Consider the following 19,829-nt stretch of genomic DNA (forward strand, 5'->3'; position numbering starts at 1 on the left):
CTCATGAAATGTCCGTAGACAAGGGGTGAGGGAGGATGATCCCAACGGGCAACAGCCTGTTTAGTGTAAGAACACTTCCTCGGGCCTGATCACATGACATTGACCTGTCCATAAATCAAGGCATGTACTACGTCGTTGCCATGGTGAAAACACACACAATCATTACACAGTGGTAACTTTTAGCAAACACTTAAGTTACATATTATAAAAACACATTTAACTCATTCCGGTCATTTAGACCTAAAGCACCCGTAGCCCCTGAGTGCACAATCCAACTTGCTTCTCTTCTAAGGAGCTCTGCATGTGTCTCCACCTGCACTGTTCATTTTAACTATTTTAAGCCCTGCAAACCGCAATACCGACATATCACCACTATGAACATCTCTAATGTGTTGTATTAAGCGTGGTGACCCTAAACCAAGACTAATGGATCTAAAATGTTCTCTGATCCTGAAAAATAATTGTCTGATATGAGTATGTTATAAGGAATGCTTTTTTGAAGTACCGTACATTGAGCTCTTTTAGGACATGTTCAGACTTGGCGGAATTGCTGCGGAATTGCGCTGCGGACAGTCTGCAGAGGAAATCCGCAGCAGACATTTTTTCCATTGGTTTCTATACCATTTTAGGTAACTTAGTTCAGACGCTGCAGAAAATAACAGTGCGGGATTTAGGCTGCGGTGAAGAATTTAAACTTGAACTTGAACTTTAACTTGTTTCTGATAACTTGCTTCAGTGTGATATCACACAACAAAAGCCATTGAAAAGTCATTGAAAAAGCCAAGATAAGAGATCTAGCCATTGTTTATTTAATGCGTTAAAAGTCAAGATAAAGCCGGCTACTTCTGTATGTCTGTGGGGGCATTTATACCTAGGAGAATGTCAGATTAAACAAATTACATGTTGCCTGTTTTGTTTAACTGTTTATCTCACAGGTAATATGGGCCTGTGGTGTGATTTCAGATCTTTCTGCTAGCACATAACCTACTTGAGTGATAACTGGGCGATAACTGGGCAATATGATGGTACAATAACAGAACATTGCCACTTTCCTTTTCAAAAATACCATTTTAGCAAGATAGCTCAAATATATACTGTACATATACATCATGCATATTACAAACATATACTATATATGCACTATGTTTACAGATTAAAGAGGAACTGCCATGGTGATAGACCGCATTTATTAGAAGCCATATTTGAAACAAGCCAGTTGTGACTGCACATTCTGAACACCGCCTGAACTCCTATTTAAAGAGGCTCTGTCACCAGATTTTGCAACCCCTATCTGCTATTGCAGCAGATAGGCGCTGCAATGTAGATTACAGTAACGTTTTTATTTTTAAAAAACGAGCATTTTTGGCCAAGTTATGACCATTTTTGTATTTATGCAAATGAGGCTTGCAAAAGTCCAAGTGGGCGTGTTTAAAGTAAAAGTCCAAGTGGGCGTGTATTATGTGCGTACATCGGGGCGTTTTTAATACTTTTACTAGCTGGGCGCTCTGAAGAGAAGTATCATCCACTTCTCTTCAGAACGCCCAGCTTCTGGCAGTGCAGATCTGTGACGTCACTCACAGGTCCTGCATCGTGTCGGCCACATCGGCACCAGAGGCTTCAGTTGATTCTGCAGCAGCATCGGCGTTAGCAGGTAAGTCGATGTAGCTACTTACCTGCAAACGCTGATGCTGCTGCAGAATCAACTGTAGCCTCTGGTGCCGATGTGGCCGACACGATGCAGGACCTGTGAGTGACGTCACAGATCTGCACTGCCAGAAGCTGGGCGTTCTGAAGAGAAGTGGATGATACTTCTCTTCAGAGCGCCCAGCTAGTAAAAGTATTAAAAACGCCCCGATGTACGCACATAATACACGCCCACTTGGACTTTTACTTTTAAACACACCCACTTGGACTTTTGCAAGCCCCATTTGCATAACTACAAAAATGGTCATAACTTGGCCAAAAATGCTCGTTTTTTAAAAATAAAAACGTTACTGTAATCTACATTGCAGCGCCTATCTGCTGCAATAGCAGATAGGGGTTGCAAAATCTGGTGACAGAGCCTCTTTAAAGAGGCTCTGTCACCACATTATAAGTGCATAAGGAGATGGGCGCTATAATGTAGATGACAGCACTGCTTTTTATTTAATAAAACGATCTATTTTCACCACTTTATTAGCTATTTTAGATTTATGCTAATGAGTTGCTTAATGCTCAAGTGGGCGTATTTTTACTTTAGACCAAGTGGGCGTTGTACAGGAGAGTGTATGACGCTGACCAATCAGTGTCCTGCACTCCTCTCAATTCATTTACTCAGCACATAGGGATCCTGCTAGATCCTTATGTGCTGTCTTATACTAACACATTAACAATACTGAAGTGTTTAGACAGTGAATAGACATTCCACGGAATGTCTATTCATAATCTCTGCACTTCGTTACTCTGTCTGTGGTAGTTACAGCAGAGGAAGCGTGATCTCGTTGTAACCTGTCATTTACAGTGAGATCTCGCAATATCACGCTTCTTCTGCTGTAACTACCACAGACAGAGTAACAAAGTGCAGAGTTTGTGAATAGACATTCCGTGGAATGTCTATTCACTGTCTAAACACTTCAGTATTGTTAATGTGTAAGTATAAGACAGCACATAAGGATCTAGCAGGATCCCTATGCGCTGAGTAAATGAATGGAGGGGAGTGCAGGACGCTGATTGGTCAGCGTCCTACACTCCCATGTACAACGCCCACTTGGTCTAAAGTAAAAATACGCCCACTTGGGCATTAAGCAACTCATTAGCATAAATCTAAAATCGCTAATAAAGTGGTAAAAATAGATTGTTTTTTTAAATAAAAAGCATTACTGTTACCTACATTATAGCGCCCATCTCCTTATGTAGGATCCTTTGCATCCATGGCACATTAGCAAGAAAGCTTCCATTAAAGCAACCATGTGATACTTCTTGGCACCTTCTGACATTCAAAAGATGCCCTAATTTAAAAGAGTTGTCCAGGTATGGGGCGGTTTTTCACACTGATGACCTATTCACAGGATAGAAGACTTAGTTACCTCTTTAATAGTGATTTCACACCCTTACAACTAAAGTGCTAATTCGACATATGAAAATTGTTGCCGTACATGATTTTTTGATAATCCTTCAAAACTAGAGACAGTACATTTTATTTTTTTATTTATAAAGCACCAACATATTTTACAGCACTGTACACTCACATCGGTCTTTCTCCCCATTGGGGCTAAGAAACTAAATTCCAAGATAAACTTTCAGTATGTTTTTTGAATTCCGGGAGGAAACCCACACAAACATGAGAATAACAAACAAACTCCATACAGATATTGACCTTAGTCAGATCTAAACCCAGGAATCCAGGGCTGCAAGGCAAGAGTACTTATCCACTGTACACCATTTATAATGTTCAAGTATAAATTGATATGCTACATCACTGTACCTGAATGTGTGTGGCTTTTAAATGTACAGAGTACTATGTCCGGAATTTTCAGATGAAAAAAAAAAGCTAAATTAGCTCATTTACATTCTGCAATTTATATTAAAACAGTATAAAAACACAAGTGCACAAAATGCTATTTATCCAACCATATAGGAGCTCAATTATGGTCTGAATGAGTAAAGAAAGCATATCAATCTGTATATTATGAAAATAAGAAAATAAGTAACACATTTAATATTTTTCTTTTTTTTCAACATCAAATTCTCAAAGTGCTGTGTATTCTACTTTGGTAAAATTTTTTAGTTCTATCGATCCTAATACAAAATTTATGAAATACAAGAAAACCTTTGAGTCCGTGAGACAGTGTGGAAGAATACAAATTTGGTTTAGCTAACAGAAATTCAAGTTTTACATGGATGCAGTTAAAAGACGCAATTGTCCTGTAATCATTACCGGAATACATGACTGAAAAGTTCAACGAACCTTTACTTGTTAATTTGTTTTAGTGCAAATATATGTCATATAAAGAAAATTGTGCAAACATGTCTTAAAAATAGAAACTTGATTTCAGTCATGCCATGTTAAGAAATTATATTTGTCAGTTTCTGCTTATAATAATTAGCGAATATTTCACTTTAGGTGAATAAAGCAAGGCTTCCATACTGGAAAATGACTCTTCTCAATGTATGCAAACTTGTAAACAACTTCAATACCCAAACAGAAGAAGTAGGCGAAAATGGTGAAGAAGACCCCATGGTCCGAAAGCAATACCCAACATCAGTGGATGGGTTTAATTTGGAAGCAATGTTGACAGCAATTCAACTTCAGAAAATTTGCCAAAGCATGGTCTTTCAACATTCGGAGGTATGATGCAATATAATAATTCAATGTCTGCATTTTGAGTCGTTTGTATAAAGAACCTTACACCAGCTATTGGTTCTGATAATAGAACTCTGGCCAGGGGTTTAAATTTTCATGAAGAAAGATTAATTATTGGTTAGGTTGACATGAGTGCTTTAACTAATTCACAAAACACTGGATAGACACTGACTTAGCTATTTGCTAGTTTTACTTCTACGTCTTTTAGGGTTTACTTGGTTTGGCTTCCCCAGAAAACATTTTTGCCTGAGGGAGAAAAGCAGGAAAACAATAATTATGCCAAAGAACTGCTTGTCTACTTGGTTATCATGACCTGCAGTTACTAAGGTTGTCAAGATACCCTCGTCTTCCTAATTTAAAAAACAGAAACATCCTATTTCCATGGTATTAGCATTAAAATGTCAGAAGAAATAACAATATTTTTTGTGAGGATCCTTAAGGACAGCTGTAAGAGATTCTAATGAGTACCTATTTCATTGTTCAGTATTTGTTTTCTATTTTAAAGTAAATAATTACTGTTCTTTTTATGCATCTTGAGCTTTCAGAGAGTGGAAGGCACTCAGTTTAAAATGGCAGACAGCATTGTAAAAAAGTGATTTAATAAGCAGAAGATATGAAAGCTAGGAAAGGAGAAAGTTTTAAGATGAATAGTGAAAGCATGGTAAGTGGCTTCACTACAACTTTGTAGGAGAGTGCTATACTATATGAGAAGAGAAGAGATTGATCCAGCGCTGATATTGATTTAAAAGGGAAAAGCACGTCCCATGTTTATTGTAGAAAAAATTAAAATTGGAAAGGAGACGCAGTCCCAAGGCAAAGGTAGGAGATATGTGGGTAGATACCCAAAGCCTACGCGTTTCGAACGCGGTCTGCGTTCTTAGTTCCTGCCATGACTAAGAACGCAGACCGCGTTCGAAACGCGTAGGCTTTGGGTATCTACCCACATATCTCCTACCTTTGCCTTGGGACTACGTCTCCTTTCCAATTTTAATTTTTTCTACAATAAACATGGGACGTGCTTTTCCCTTTTAAATCAATATCAGCGCTGGATCAATCTCTTCTCTTCTCTACTACCATACCGTGGGCCGTCACGGGGATCCGACTGACGCTACCTGAAGACGCAGACCGGTGAGCTGGAGGTTTCTCCTTGTTTCTATATGCTATACTATATGCAGTATCTACATTTTATGGTACTGTAGTATTGCAGGTGAAATTGACTATTTAAAAATATAGTTTGATGGATCTCTCCGACTCTAAAAATATGACCAATCCCTCTCACCTACCTAATCATCCCACAATACTATCATATACGTATTTGGCTATATTGTGTTCCTGTCTGTACTGAATAGAAGAACACAATATAAAAAAATGGACAGAGCAAGTGCTTTTTGTACAGTGCACAACCCATTTATATCAGTGATAAGCACCAACAATACCACTGTAAATACTATTATCTATTATTATGATCCTTGATCATACATCTAGGTCCTACATTTGGGACCTGCACCTATCTCTAAAACAGACACCCTGATGCTTTACTTTCTCTTGCTGCTTTCCGGGCACCGTTTGGTGAGGTGGTCAGAAAGAAGGAAACACCCGAGCTTCCTAAGCTACGCTGTTTCCGTAACTCCCATAGAAGTGAGTGGGAGTTACGGAAAACAGTGTAGCACAGCGAGCTTGGCTATTTCCATACTCCCGACCACCTTGTTAGTTAGTGGCCAGAAAGCAGCAAGAGCAAGAGAAGGTAGGACGGGCCCGCTCTAGACATAGATGCGCGTTACAGAGGAATAACCATAGGGGCCAGTTCACACAGAGTTTTCTGGTGCTAATTTTGACGCGGAAACCGCGTTGGAATCAGTGCAAAAAAACTGCCGAAACCGCCTCCAATTAATTTTAGCCGCTCGCAGGAAAAAAAGCATTATGTTTTTTCTCGCGGTTCCGCCTCTGATCTCCCATTGAAATGAATAAGTGTTTTACACTGTGTTTTTTGCCTGTGGCGCTCACTGGCCGCAGGCAGAAGACGCTGCGACTACCGCAGCAAGAAAGTGCAGGCAGGTCAAAATCTGCCTCAAAATTCCTAAAGGGTTTTTTCTGCATGCAAATTCCTCCGTGTGAACTAGGCCTAAATATGAAAATGCCATAAATGTCCAAGATTGAAAAACCCCTTTAATGATACAGCAATAAATATCACACAAAGATACACTATATACCTGGGTTTCTGAATCTTTTTCATGGTGACACCTGGGCATCACCAGTGGTCAGAGTTAAGAAAGTTTTCAGGCTTTTTTTTTATTTTTTTAGGCTTTCCAATTACATGTTTTAGAAAATGATGTTCCTCCCTCCCGATGGAGCATACTGACCTGAGCATAGCTGCATATAAATAAACTGTCAGTATGTGACATGGCAGCAGCAGAGACACTCTGTTAAATGTTCAGATATCCCGTACATTGCACAGACAGTGAGGGAAGGATGCAATGTACAGACCTGCCCCTGCAATGTTTAGGGTATGTGCACACGCTAGCTGTCATTTACGTGTGAAAAGGCAGACTGTTTTCAGGAGAAAACAGCTGCCTCGTTTCACACGTAAATGCTCCTCCTCGCATTTTGCGAGCCGTCTGAGACGCTCGTAAATCTTGAGCTGTGCTTCATTGAGTTCAATGAAGAACAGCTCAAATTACGTGGCAAAGAAGTGTCCTGCACTTCTTTGCCGAGGCAGTCCATTTACGCGTCGTCGTTTGACAGCTGTCAAACGACGATGCGTAAATTACAGGTCGTCTGCACAATACGTCGGCAAACCCATTCAAATGAATGGGCAGATGTTTGCCGACGTATTGGAGCGCTATTTTCAGACGTAAAACGAGGCATAATACGCCTCGTTTACGTCTGAAAATAGGTCGTGTGAACCCAGCCTAACATGCAGGGCATTTAGGTTAGTGGGTGCAATTAGGACGGAGGGAGCATTTTTTTTTTTTTTAAAACATGTAATTGGAAATTGGAAACTATTGAAAGGTTCCTCATCAGTAAGGCAGACCTCACAGTTTGAGAAGCACTACTATATACACATATACAATGATTGTGCAAATTCAATGGGATCATAACAGCTAAACATAGAGATCAACATTATGACATTACATTTTTATCCTGTCCTATAGCATGCAACTTATTCAATAAACGGATATTTGCAAAGATAATAGACCAACTGGTGGCCAGATCTGTTTCGATCTTTTGAACTTCATCCGCACAGGACATGCATTTGCTCAGCTATGTGATATGTCATGGGTGAAGCTTCATTGGACTATCTCATATGCAACTAGTTATCCTTCAAAAGGAAGAAATTGTCTGCAATTTGTAATTTCCATTTTATGGGATAAAAAAATACTACTGTCAATAAAGACATAGTGCTATCTAAATATAGGATAAAAGAACTCACTACCTCACCATTTATAAGATTCTTTGAACGAGACATTATACTTTGTGACATTTACATCACTAGCAATGTAATACAACAGACAAGCTAGATTTTCTTATTATTTGTCTGTTATTAGAACTGTGCAACTTTTTTTGTTTGTTTGTTTGTTTCAGCTGCTTCAACGGGATTACCTTGAACCCAGCAGTTCGAACACTGAAAATGAAGACATTGTAAAGAGGAAAACCCCTTATATTTTTAAAAGACAGGCCATTGTAAGCAAAGCCAGAAGACCCTACATACTGAAGAGGGGCTCTTATTACTAACAAATTCAATAAGATTCACTAAGATGTATTTAATTTATAAGTAAATGTGATTTATGGTTATTTTACTTACAATTAAAATTCTATTTGTGCCATAAATAAATTGGAAAATGATGTCATTAATATATAGTAAATCTGTTTTTATTCATGTTGTTTGTTAAATGTGATTTTTATATACATAAAATTATTTTGACTTTTACATTTTGAAAATAAATGCCATTTATCTGTATCGTGTTAATCCATAAAATGAAACAGAAGCAATATTTGCTCTAAATGGTCACAATATTGGACTATATATTCTAAGGAAAATGCCTATAAGAAATACCAGAAGTAATAGTCCGCTATTAATTATCAGCACTATAAATAAATATCTGTCAGATTTGGTCCTTGTAAGTGAATCTAAAAAGAATTGTGTTTTACTGTTTTAAAAACAATTGCAAACATGTTACTCACCTAGAATGATAATAAAGGTATAGGAATATATTAAAACGTTTTTATTTTTTGCTGCTTACTGTTATTTTATTTTTATTGTGTATTTTTCCCATATACAAAAGATTGATTAAAAACAGTAATAGACTCAAAAGTTAAAGAGTACCTACCATGAAAAATGCATGCAGAGTGTTAAGAGTTGAGAAAAAAATGTGTCTTTTTTGCTTGAGAAACAGAGCTACTCATATGCATGGGTTGTGTTTGATATTGTAGATTATTCCCATTTACAAAAGGCAATAAATACACTATATGGACATAAGTATTAACACACCCACACATTACACCAACAGGAGCTTTTATGATATCCCATTCTAAATCTATCGGCATTAATATGGAGTTGGTCCTCCCTTTGAATATAAAACAGCTTTCACTTTTCTGGGAAGACTTTCTACATGGTTTTGGAATGTGTCTCTGGGAATTTTTGCCCAATTATCCAGAAGAGCATTTATGAGGTCAGACACTGATGTTGGAGGAGAGGGCCTGGCTCACAATCTCTATTCTAGTTCATCCCAAAGATGTTCAATGGGATTGAGATCAGGACCAGTCAAGTTCTTCCCCACCAAAATCACCCAACTATTTGTGGACCTTGCTTTGTGCACTGGGGCAGAGTCATACTGGAACAGAAAAGGGCCTTCTCCAAATTGTTCCCACTAAGTGTCTTGGTATATTAAAGCACTTAGATTTCCAATCATTGGAACTAAGGGGCCTCGACAAACCCCTGAAAACCAACCACATAGCATTATCCCTCCTCCACCAAACTTTACACTTGGCATAATGCAGTCAGGCAGGTAACGTTCTCCTGGCATTTGTCAAAACCAGACTCATCTATCAGACTGCCAGATAGAGAAGAGTGATTCATCACTCCACAGAACACATTTCCGCTGCTCCATAGTCCAGTGGCTTCATGCTTTATACCACTCCATCTAACACTTGGCATTGTGCTTGGTGATGTAAGGCTTTCATGCAGCTGCTCGGTCATGGAAAACCATGCCATGATGCTCCTAAATTTTAATGCCAGAGGAGGTTTAGAATTCTTTAGTTATTGAGTCAGCATATAGTTGGCAACTTTTGTGCACTATGCGCCTCAGCACTTGGCGAGCCCACTCTAACTTTACGTGGTCTGCTACTTCGTGGCTGAGTTGCTGTGGTTCCTAAACACTTTAACTTTGCAACAATACCACTCAGAGTTAATCATACAATATGTAAAAGAGAAGAAATTTCACCAACTGACTTGTTGCAATGGTGTCATCCTATTACAGTACCACTCTCTAAGGCCCCATGCACACGAACGTAAAAACGCCCGTAATTACGGGCCGTAATTACGGCACGTTTTTACGGGTCCATAGACTTCTATTGGCCACGGGTACCTCCCCGTATGCTTACGGGAAGGTGCCCGTGCCGTTGAAAAATATAGAACATGTCCTATTTCAGGCCGTAATTATGGCACGGGCAGGCCCATAGAAGTCTATGGGGCTCCCGTAATTACGGGTGACTACGTGTGTGCACCCGTAATTACGGGAGCGTTGCTAGGCGACGTCAAGGGATAGTCAAGGGATAGTCACTGTCCAGGGTGCTGAAAGAGTTAAACGATCGGCAGTAACTGTTTCAGCACCCTGGACAGAAACTACCGATCAGAATATAGATCAACCTGTAAAAAAAAAAGACGTTCATACGTACCCAGAACTCCCTGCTTCTTCCTCCAGTCTGGCCTCCTGGGATGACGTTTCTGCCCATGTGACCGCTGCAGCAAATCACGGGCCACTCACAGGCTGCAGCGGTCACATGGACTGCCGCGTCATCCAGGGAGGTTGGGCTGGACGTCAAGAGAGGGACGCGTCACCAAGACAACGGCCGGGTAAGTATCAATTTATTTTACTTTTACCTCGGAAAGGGCTGCCCCTTCTCTCTATCCTGCACTGATAGAGAGAAGGGCTGCCGATTAGTGCAGTGCAATTTTGCAGCGAAAACGTGCCCGTAAATACGGGTGGAATACTGGTATTTATGGGCACGGGTCCGTAAATACTGGTGCAATACGGGTCGAATACGTGTATTTACGCCAGTATTTACGGGAGGACAAAAATACGTTCGTGTATGAGGCCTAATTCAGTGAGCTCCTTAGATCGAACCATTCTTTCACAAATGTTTGTAAATGCAGACTGCATGGCTAGGTGCTTGATTGTATACACCTGTGTCAATATGACCGAATGAAACACCTGAATTTAATGATTAAGAGGAGTGTACCACTACTTTTGTCCATATAGTGTATAAAAGATAAAAATTGAAAAGCCATATGGCTTACTTATATTGTTAAAAAGCTAATAAACGTCAAGAAAAAGGCATTTAAACATATAAACAAGGGGGAAGTCATCTTCAGACTTTGAAAATTATAAATAATTTATGAAGTTCTGATTTATTTACTTAGTAACTTGAATAGTAAAAGTATAATAAAGTTGACTAAAGAACAGGAAGAGTACGTTGAAAAGATATGGGGACAAATCCTTGACATTTTTTTAAAGCGATCCAGGATTTAAAATAAATAAATAAACAGATTAGAAAAACACATGTTGTGTGTAGTATTACAACTCAGCATCATTCAACTCAATGAAGCTGAGCTGCATTACCAGACAAAACCCATGGACAGGTGTGGAACTGATTTTAAAAGAAGGCAGCCATGTTTTTCTAATTCCGGACAACTCCTTTAACCCCTTCCATTCACAGCCATTTTTTTTTTTTTTTTTATTTTCGTTTTTTCTTACCCACCTTCCAAAAGCAATAACTTTTATATTTTTCCATATAGCCGTATAAAAGCATGTTTTTTTGTGAGACAAGTTATAGTTTTAACAGTACCATTTATTATATATATAATGTACTAAGAAACTGTGAAAAAAATTCTTTGTGGGGTAGAAGGTGAAAAAAATAGTGGTTTGCCATTGTTTTATTGTATTTGGTTTTTCTGACGTTCACTGTGTTATAAAAATTATTTTATTCTGCGCGTTAATACAATTACGGCAATACCAGATTTATATATTTTTTACGTTTTACTGCTTTTACAAGTAAACTAATTGTTAAAAATAAAATTAGTTTTGTGTTGCCATATACTGAGAATCATAACTTTTTTATTTTCTCATCAATTGAGCAGTGTGGGGGATTTTTTTTTTTTACCATTTTGGGGTACATAAGACTTTTTGATTCGTTTTTATTCCATTTTTTGTGAGGGATAAGTTAACCAAAAAACAGCAATTATGGCTTTCAATAGTTGTTTTTTCTGCTGCGTTCACGGTGTGGGTTAAATAATGTTATATGTTACATTGTAATAGTTCAGACTTGGATGCAGCGATACCAGTTATGTTAATTTTTATTTTATTTTTTACATTGCTTTTGGAAGGAATTTTATTTACTTTAACTAATTTATAAATATGTACTAATGTATTGCAGTATATCGTGATTTTTACAGGCTCCTTCTAAGCTTTGCCTCTGGCAGGACTTAATAGGAGCACAAAGATGGCAGACCTGGGAGCCTGCATTAGGTCCCCAGGCTGCCATGACAACCATTGGCACCCCGCAATTGTGTCGCAAGTGGAAGATGGGACGTCAGAGGGGCTGCCCCCCTGTTTCTATCAGTTAGATGCAGCGGTCACTATGGACCGTGGCATCTAAGGGGTTAAACGAGCGGGATCCTGCTCAAGTGAAGCTGGTCACTGAGAATGAAGGGAGGGTGAAGTTATTAAATACATTATCTAAAAATGTACATACAAAAAAAGATCTGACAAATGATGAGGGATAAATGTCTATTTCTCTTAAAGACAACCCCTGTTCATTCTGCTCTGGCAGACCCGGCTCTTCCATGCATTACATGGACAGCCATTCATTTGACTGTCATGCAATGCTAAATTTCTCTGGCAGTGGCCGCAGCAGGGGGAATGTTTTGATAGATGTAGCTTCTCCCATTGATAAAAGTTGATTAATGAAAGTTAGAAAAGCCAGACCCACGATAATCAACCGATTGCCATATATCAGCTTTGAGTTAAAAAGGGAAAAGCATAGACAAGGTAGGGAGGGACATGTGAGTCTGATGTCTGATGTTTAATTAATCACTTGTTAGGCTGGGTTCACACTATGCATTTTTGTTACATTATTAACTTGCGTTTTTTGTTTTTTTCCAAAGATAAACTCCCATGTTTATTAATGGGAGTTTATCAACTAAAACAAATAAAAGGCATGTTAAAAATGCAACAAAAATGCACAGTGTGAACCCAGCCTTCGTCTGATGTTTTATGCAGATTCAAGCTGTTTTAATAAACACTTTATTTCAGGAGATATTATACATGGTGCACTTAAAATTCAGGGATGACAATAGTATTGACCAAAATTGTAGAGGAATCTAGGGAGGACACAGATCTTGTCTCTACAGTTTTCCCACGCCCCTTGTGACAGATGGAATCTTTTGACGTCATCGCAACTTCACCTGTTCGTGCCTTGTGTTTAGCACTTATTTCTTGCGGAGTTGCATAAACAACAATTGTCAAATATACTATCATTATTGCAATTTTTGCCTTCATAAGAAAATCCTTAGAATAACAGAGCTTGTAATATAAATTCCCTGCGGCTTACCCCTCCTCCCATCAGCAGAAACAGGCTGTCATGGTTTTTCATGATAGCCTGTGTCCAAAGGCACGTCAGCCTACATATATTACATGGGCAAAAGTATGTGGAAACCCTTCCTAATTACTTAGTTCAGGTGTTTTAGCCCCACCCATGCAAACAGATGCATAAAATCTAGCACACAGCCATGTAATTACCATAGACGAACATTGGTAGTTGTATGTGTCATAATGAAGAGCTCAGTGACTTTAAAATGTGGTTGCCACTTTTTTCACAAGTTTTGGGAAATTTCTGATCTGCTAGATCTGCTCCGGGCAAATGTAAGTGTTATTATTGTAAACTAAAAGTGTCTTGGAGTAATATGAGCTTTGACAGGGTGTAGTAAACAACACAAATAGAGATGAGCGAATCTATTCTAAACTAATCAAATTCGGTCCGAATTTCCTAGAGAGCGATCACACAGAACAAAGTGACATCATCTCCAGGGGCTGGCAGGAACGTGTCGATATGGGAGACCAGGGGAGGTGAGTATGGTATTTTTTTTTTTACAGAATATTTCATTGTGCACGGGCTGGAAGCTGAACACATGAACATGCTGAAGTAGTACTACCAGTACCAGATGGCTTGAGGCAGTATACAGGTGTTGTGGATAATTCAAAGTCAAACATTTGCTCCAGATTCATTCATATTTATTTTCTCAAGAGGAGGTTTCACAGAAGTGTCATAATTATGTCACTCCGCAAGTGATGGCAGACTGCCCTTTCCATACATTATGAGTGAGTTTATATACAGCTTTTAGACTGGGCTTTTACTACATCAGCTATAATATTTTCTCTTGAGTTTGCACAAAACAAATTACATTCACAATATTTTCTTAGCATTGCAATATTTTCTTATTAATTCATTGAATGTTAAGTCCTTATAAGTTTCCCCTGTATCGGAGGGTGTAGAGGGTGTGGTCTTGAGTCATGAGTTTTCCCTCAGTCTTTATGTGGTATCCCAGAGGATGCAGATGTTATGAGATGACCTGATGGGGGTAGTAGTCCCCATAATGGCTGGTTTATTAGTGATGTCACGGTCACGGCAGTGGGGTCCTACCCTGGGCACCTCTCTTAGGACACGCAGCAAGTCAATTGTCAAAAATGGAAAGCAAAATCAGACACAGTCCTCTGCTAACCAAAAGTCTCTTTACTGAGGAGAACTTCCATAAAGTGCAGCAATAATTCACAGCAATGCAGTCTCTCATTACAAGTATAGTGGAGAGTCCATGTGAGGAGGAACCCTTGTTAGCTGACTTGCAGGGATATGCTTGTGAGGGGTGATGCTGACACAGTACTTTCCCCAGATTATACAGTTTATGGCTTTGGGGGAGACACAGTCCTTATTATGGCTACAGAAGGGATCTGCACCAGAAGCATACGGGGAGGTACGGCCCGTAATTACGGCCCGTAATTAAGAGCTTTTTTACGTTTGTGTGCATGGGGCCTAACAGCGTGATCAGTGGTTTTAGTGACAAAAGGTAGGAACCTATCTATAATTATATCCGTATGTGCACTAAGAACCTCACATTTATAAGTATAGTACGTATATAGCAGTAATGTAATTCAAAATAATAATAACATTAAATGTATGCAGATATCTGAGTTTGTTTGCTTTGCCATGGCCATTAGTCTCTGGAGTAAATGCACCAGAAATTATGCACATACAATTTATTCAGAAAGTCTTCAGACCCTTTCCATTTTTTCACATTTTGTTATGTTAAGGCCTTGTGCTAAAACAAAATAAAAATGTCCCCATTATTCTGCACTCAACACCCCATAATGACAAAGGGAAATTCGAATGTTAGTAATCTTTGCTAATTTATTGAAGAGGAAAAACTAAAATATTGCAGTGACATAAGTATTCAGACCCTTTACTCAGTACTTAGTTGAAGCACCTTTGGCAGTGATAACAGCCTCCAGTCTTCTTGGTTATGATGCCACAAGGTTTGCACACCTGGATTTGGGAATTTTCTGCCATTCTTCTCTGCAGATTCTCTCAAGCTCTGACAGGTTGGATGGGGACCGTCGGTGGACAGACATTTTCAGGTCTCTCCAGAGATGTTCGATTGGGTTAAAGTCATCGCTCTGGCTGGGTCACTCAAGGAGATTCACAGAGTTTATCCCTAAGCCACTCCTGTATTGTCTTGGCTGTGTTGTCTTGTTGGAAGTTGAACCTTCAGCCTAGTTTGAGTTCCAGAGCACTCTAGATCAGGTTTTCATTAAAGTGTAGCTAACCGTTCGATAAACTTCTGACATCTCATAGTGACATGTCAAAAGTTTGGATTGGTGGGGGTCCGAGCACTGAGACCCCCACCAATCGCTAGAACGAAGCAGCTGATGTGCTCGTGTGAGGGCTCAGCTGCTTCGTGTCTGTTCAGACTTTTCCGGAAATAAATGTTTCCGTGTACGTACTCAATACAAAGTCTATGAGCCCATACTCCGATACATCGGCTTTCTGGAAAAAGCCAAACAGAAACGAAGCAGCTGAGCGCTCGCACGAGCACTTCAGCTGCTTCCTTCTAGCGATTGGTGGGGGTCTCCGTGCTCGGACCCCCACCAATCCAAACTTCTGACATGTCACTATGACATTTCAGAAGTTTGTCGAACATTTAGGTACACTTTAAGAATATCTCTGTACTTTGCTCCATTCATCGTTGCCTCAACCCTGACTGGCCTCCCTGTCAAAGCTGCTGAAAAACAAACTTTTTTTTATACCCTTCTGCAGATCCGTGCCTCCACACAATCCTGTCTCTGAGCTCTACAGGCAGTTCTTTCCTCCTCATGGCTTGGTTTTTGCTCTGATATGCATTGTCAGCTGTAAAACCTTTTAAAGGGAAGGTGTCACGAAAAATATTTTTTTTATATATTTTTGATTTTAGTATGTTATTAAAATACATTTTATTTTCATTTTTCTGACTTTTACTTCTGTGTGGGGGCTGACATTTATTTTTCATCTCTGTATGTGTCGATTAACGACACATACAGAGATGGAATACGGCACAACCATGGCCGGAGGCTCCGCTAGCAGCCGCTATGGCTGCTACAGCGGGACGCCACTGAACAGTACGGCAGAGCAGGGAGGTATCTCCCCGCTCTGCCATTAAACAAAAGACATGTATCAGATATCCACAGGATAGGGGATACATGTGCAGGGGCGTAGCTAAAGGCTCATGGGCCCAGGTGCAAAAGTTCAGCTTGGGCCCCCCCCCCCGCACGCATATTCTCTTTACAGATGCCGATTGCAACCCATTTTTAACTTTCAGCTGCATTGCTGTATCTCTAAAGTAACCAATCGATGCAGCACTAGCAGCCAAAGATGTTGTTAGAGTCTTGGCGCAAGTTCCAACTCATATGTTTTTCCCCCCTCAAAACAAAAATATACAAAAGTATACTTTTATAACAAGGCAGGCTACGATAGAGCTTTGCAGCTCAATGTATGATAGTATACCTAAATAATGTATTCACCAAATAATGGGCATATACCCATTCTACACAGTGAAAAGTTAAAACACTATAACAGTTATATCCAGTGACTCACAGGTGACGTCTGCTCCTATTGTAGTTGTCCGCTTTCCCTTTTCTTCTCTATTCAGATCCAGACCCCCATGATGACTTCTTCCTGCTACGACTTGTCTCTGCACACAAACTGCACATTAGGGCTTATTCAGACGAACGGGATATACGTCCGTGCAACGCGCGTGATTTTCACGAGCGTCGCAGGGACCTATATTAGTCTATGGGGCAGTGCAGACATGTGCGTGATTTTTACGCAGCGTTAGTCCGCTGCGTAAAAGTCACGGCATGTCCGTTCTTTGAGCGTTTTTCGCGCATCACGCACCCATTGAAGTCAATGGGTGTGTGAAAACCACGCATGCCCCACGGAAGCACTTCCGTGGGACAAGTGTGATTCGCGCAACAGCTGTGAAAAGGATGAATGAAAACAGAAAAGCACCACGTGCATTTCTGTTTACAAACATCCAAATGCGAAAACCACGCAGCCGCGCATCATACGGGGCTGACACATGGAGCTGCTAAGTGCCTTTTGCGCAGGCAAAACGGCGCGTTTTTTGCATGCGCAAAAAGCACATGCTCGTGTGAATCCAGCCTTATGCTGCTACCCCCAATTGCACTCTTAGTGCCCCTATACAGTAATAGTGACTGTATTTGTTCCCCACACAGTAATAGTGCCCCCTTTGTTTCTCAGACAGTACTAGTGCCCCTTTTGTGTCATACAAAGTAATATTGCCCCCACCACAAGTTTTCCCAGAATAATAAATGATCACTTCACAGGAATTATCCTTTCCACAGGATAGGTGATAATTTTCTGATCGCTGGGGGCCACACCGATCGTGAGAACAGGGGTCCCGAACCCCTAGATCCTCCTCACTGCACCCCTGCAGTGTGGAGGAGCTTGAATGGAGCAGCGGTTGAGCATGCGCCTCTATTCACTGTCTATGACCACGATGGAAGCAGACAAGCGCTGTACTCAGCTGTATCTGTCTTTCCCATAGACGCTGAATGGAGCGGCATGCTCCACCGCCGCTCCACTCAATGTGCTGCTCACAGTGAGGAGGAATGGGGGGTTCGGGACAACCCTGTTCTCATGATCGGTGGGAGTCCCAGCGATCAGAAAATTATTATCTATTCTAAGAATAGCTGATAATTTAGGAAACTGGAAAGCAAAAAAACCTTTAAGAAAATGCCTGTTACTATATATTGTCTAATAAACCTTTAGGTGCAGCCTCTTTATAATCTATAGTTTCCAATGGACACTGGCATAGCAGGGCTTCACATTACAGCACAGCTCCAGACCTCCAGTAATGTGAAATCATGACCCACAGTAACCTCTAGCCCCCTTATCAGTGTTTTCTCCGTAACTTGGCTGGAGCTGTCCTGTGGTGAATTACGACACTCAGTAACCTGTTATCAGTGTCCTGTCTGCGCTGCTTTTACAGCTGAATACTCCTGTTCTGTCCCTTATATACGAGTGACAGAACCAGGAGATAATTGTAGGATAGAATGCAAAGAGAGAAACAGCAAACGTTATGTAAAGAAAGTGAAAAAAAAACAAACAATGTCAGTGCATGAGAGGCCTGTCCTGTACTCACGTAGGTGTTGGTGGAAATAATCTGTGATAATGCAGAACCAGCTCCTTGCTTACTCGGCCTGCGTCAGCGAGTGTCTCCTCCAATCCAGTGCCTCAGAGCACAAGAGGGGAGGAGACGGGAGGATTCTCGATGCACACGCTGCTGCACATGCGCTGTGTAAGGAAGGTGTAATGTAAAAAATAATTATACGGTCAGTCTGAGCGTGGCGAGGGGGGTCTGAGGGCCCCACTGGCTTAGGGGCCCGGTCGCAATTGCGTCCGCTGCGACCCCTATAGCTACGCCACTGTACATGTGTGATCGCTGGCATTGATAGGGAGAACGGGGGACTGAAAGACCCCTGAAGTTCTCCATCACAAACCTCGGACTTCCGGGGTCTGTGTCGGCATCTCCGTAGAAATGAATGGAGCGCCGGTCGCGCTTGTGCGTATGCGTGACCAGCGCTCCTTTCATTTTTATTGAGCTGCGCAGACGCCGGAAGTCCGAGGTTAGTCATGGAGAACTTGGGGGACTTTCAGTCCCCCGTTCTCCCTATCGCTGCCAGCGATCACACATGTATCCCTTATCCTGTGGATAGGGGATACATGTCTTTTGTCTTTTCACACTGTAGGTCGCATTTTTTTGGGGGGTTGGGGACGCTGTATGGCGTTCCCTACAGGGGGGGCTGTATAGCGTTCCCTACAGGGGGCGCTGTATGGCGTTCCCTATGGGGGGGCTGTATGGCGTTCCTTACAGGGGGACTGTATGGCATTCCCTACAGGGGGGCTGTAAGGCGTTCCCTACAGGGGGGGCTGTATGGCGTTCCCTACAGGGGGGCTGTATGGCGTTCCCTACAGACCCCCCTGTAGGGAAAGCCATACAGACCCCCTGTAGATAAAGCCATACAGACCCCCTGTAGATAAAGCCATACAGTCCCCCTGTAGATAACACCATACAGTCCCCCTTATAGATAACGCCATACAGTCCCCCTGTAGATAACGCCATACAGTCCCCCCTGTAGGTAACGCCATACAGTCCCCCCTGTAGATAACGCCATACAGTCCTCCCTGTGGATAGCGCCATACAGCCCCCCTGTAGATAACGCCATACAGCCCCCCTGTAGATGGCGCCATACAGCCCCCTCTGTAGATAACGCCATACAGCCCCCTGTAGATAGCGCCATACAGCCCCCTCTGTAGATAGCGCCATACAGCCCCCTCTGTAGATAGCGCCATACAGCCCCCTCTGTAGATAGCGCCATACAGCCCCCTCTGTAGATAGCGCCATACAGCCCCCTCTGTAGATAGCGCCATACAGCCCCCTCTGTAGGTAGCGCCATACAGCCCCCTCTGTAGATAGCGCCATACAGCCCCCCTGTAGATAACGCCATACAGCCCCCCCTGTAGATAACGCCATACAGCCCCCTTTGTAGATATCTACAGAGGGGGCTGTATGCCGTTATCTACAGGGGGGGCTGTAAAAAAGGCACTATCTACAAGGGGGGGGGGTTGTGTGACACCCAGGGGAGGGGGGCCCCAGTCA

General features: G+C 41.3%; 1 protein-coding gene and 1 long non-coding RNA gene across 2 annotated transcripts in view; one reads left to right on the top strand and one right to left on the bottom strand.

The window, feature by feature from the left end:
- NTS (neurotensin) overlaps positions 1-8,582 on the top strand; it is a 27,898-nt gene extending 19,316 nt beyond the window's left edge. Inside the window, exons 3-4 of the mRNA XM_075860089.1 lie at positions 4,103-4,327; positions 7,925-8,582. Of these exons, the coding sequence (XP_075716204.1) occupies positions 4,103-4,327; positions 7,925-8,074 (375 nt within the window). The 3' untranslated portion in view covers positions 8,075-8,582. The remainder of the gene's footprint in view (positions 1-4,102; positions 4,328-7,924) is intronic.
- LOC142751114 (uncharacterized) overlaps positions 1-18,401 on the bottom strand; it is a 23,241-nt gene extending 4,840 nt beyond the window's left edge. Inside the window, exon 1 of the long non-coding RNA XR_012882710.1 lies at positions 18,312-18,401. This is a non-coding gene — a long non-coding RNA (uncharacterized LOC142751114). The remainder of the gene's footprint in view (positions 1-18,311) is intronic.
- Between the last annotated feature and the right edge of the window lie 1,428 nt (positions 18,402-19,829).

The sequence above is a fragment of the Rhinoderma darwinii genome, chromosome 3 (assembly GCF_050947455.1).
Source record: "Rhinoderma darwinii isolate aRhiDar2 chromosome 3, aRhiDar2.hap1, whole genome shotgun sequence".
In the NCBI taxonomy this organism is placed as follows: domain Eukaryota; kingdom Metazoa; phylum Chordata; class Amphibia; order Anura; family Rhinodermatidae; genus Rhinoderma; species Rhinoderma darwinii.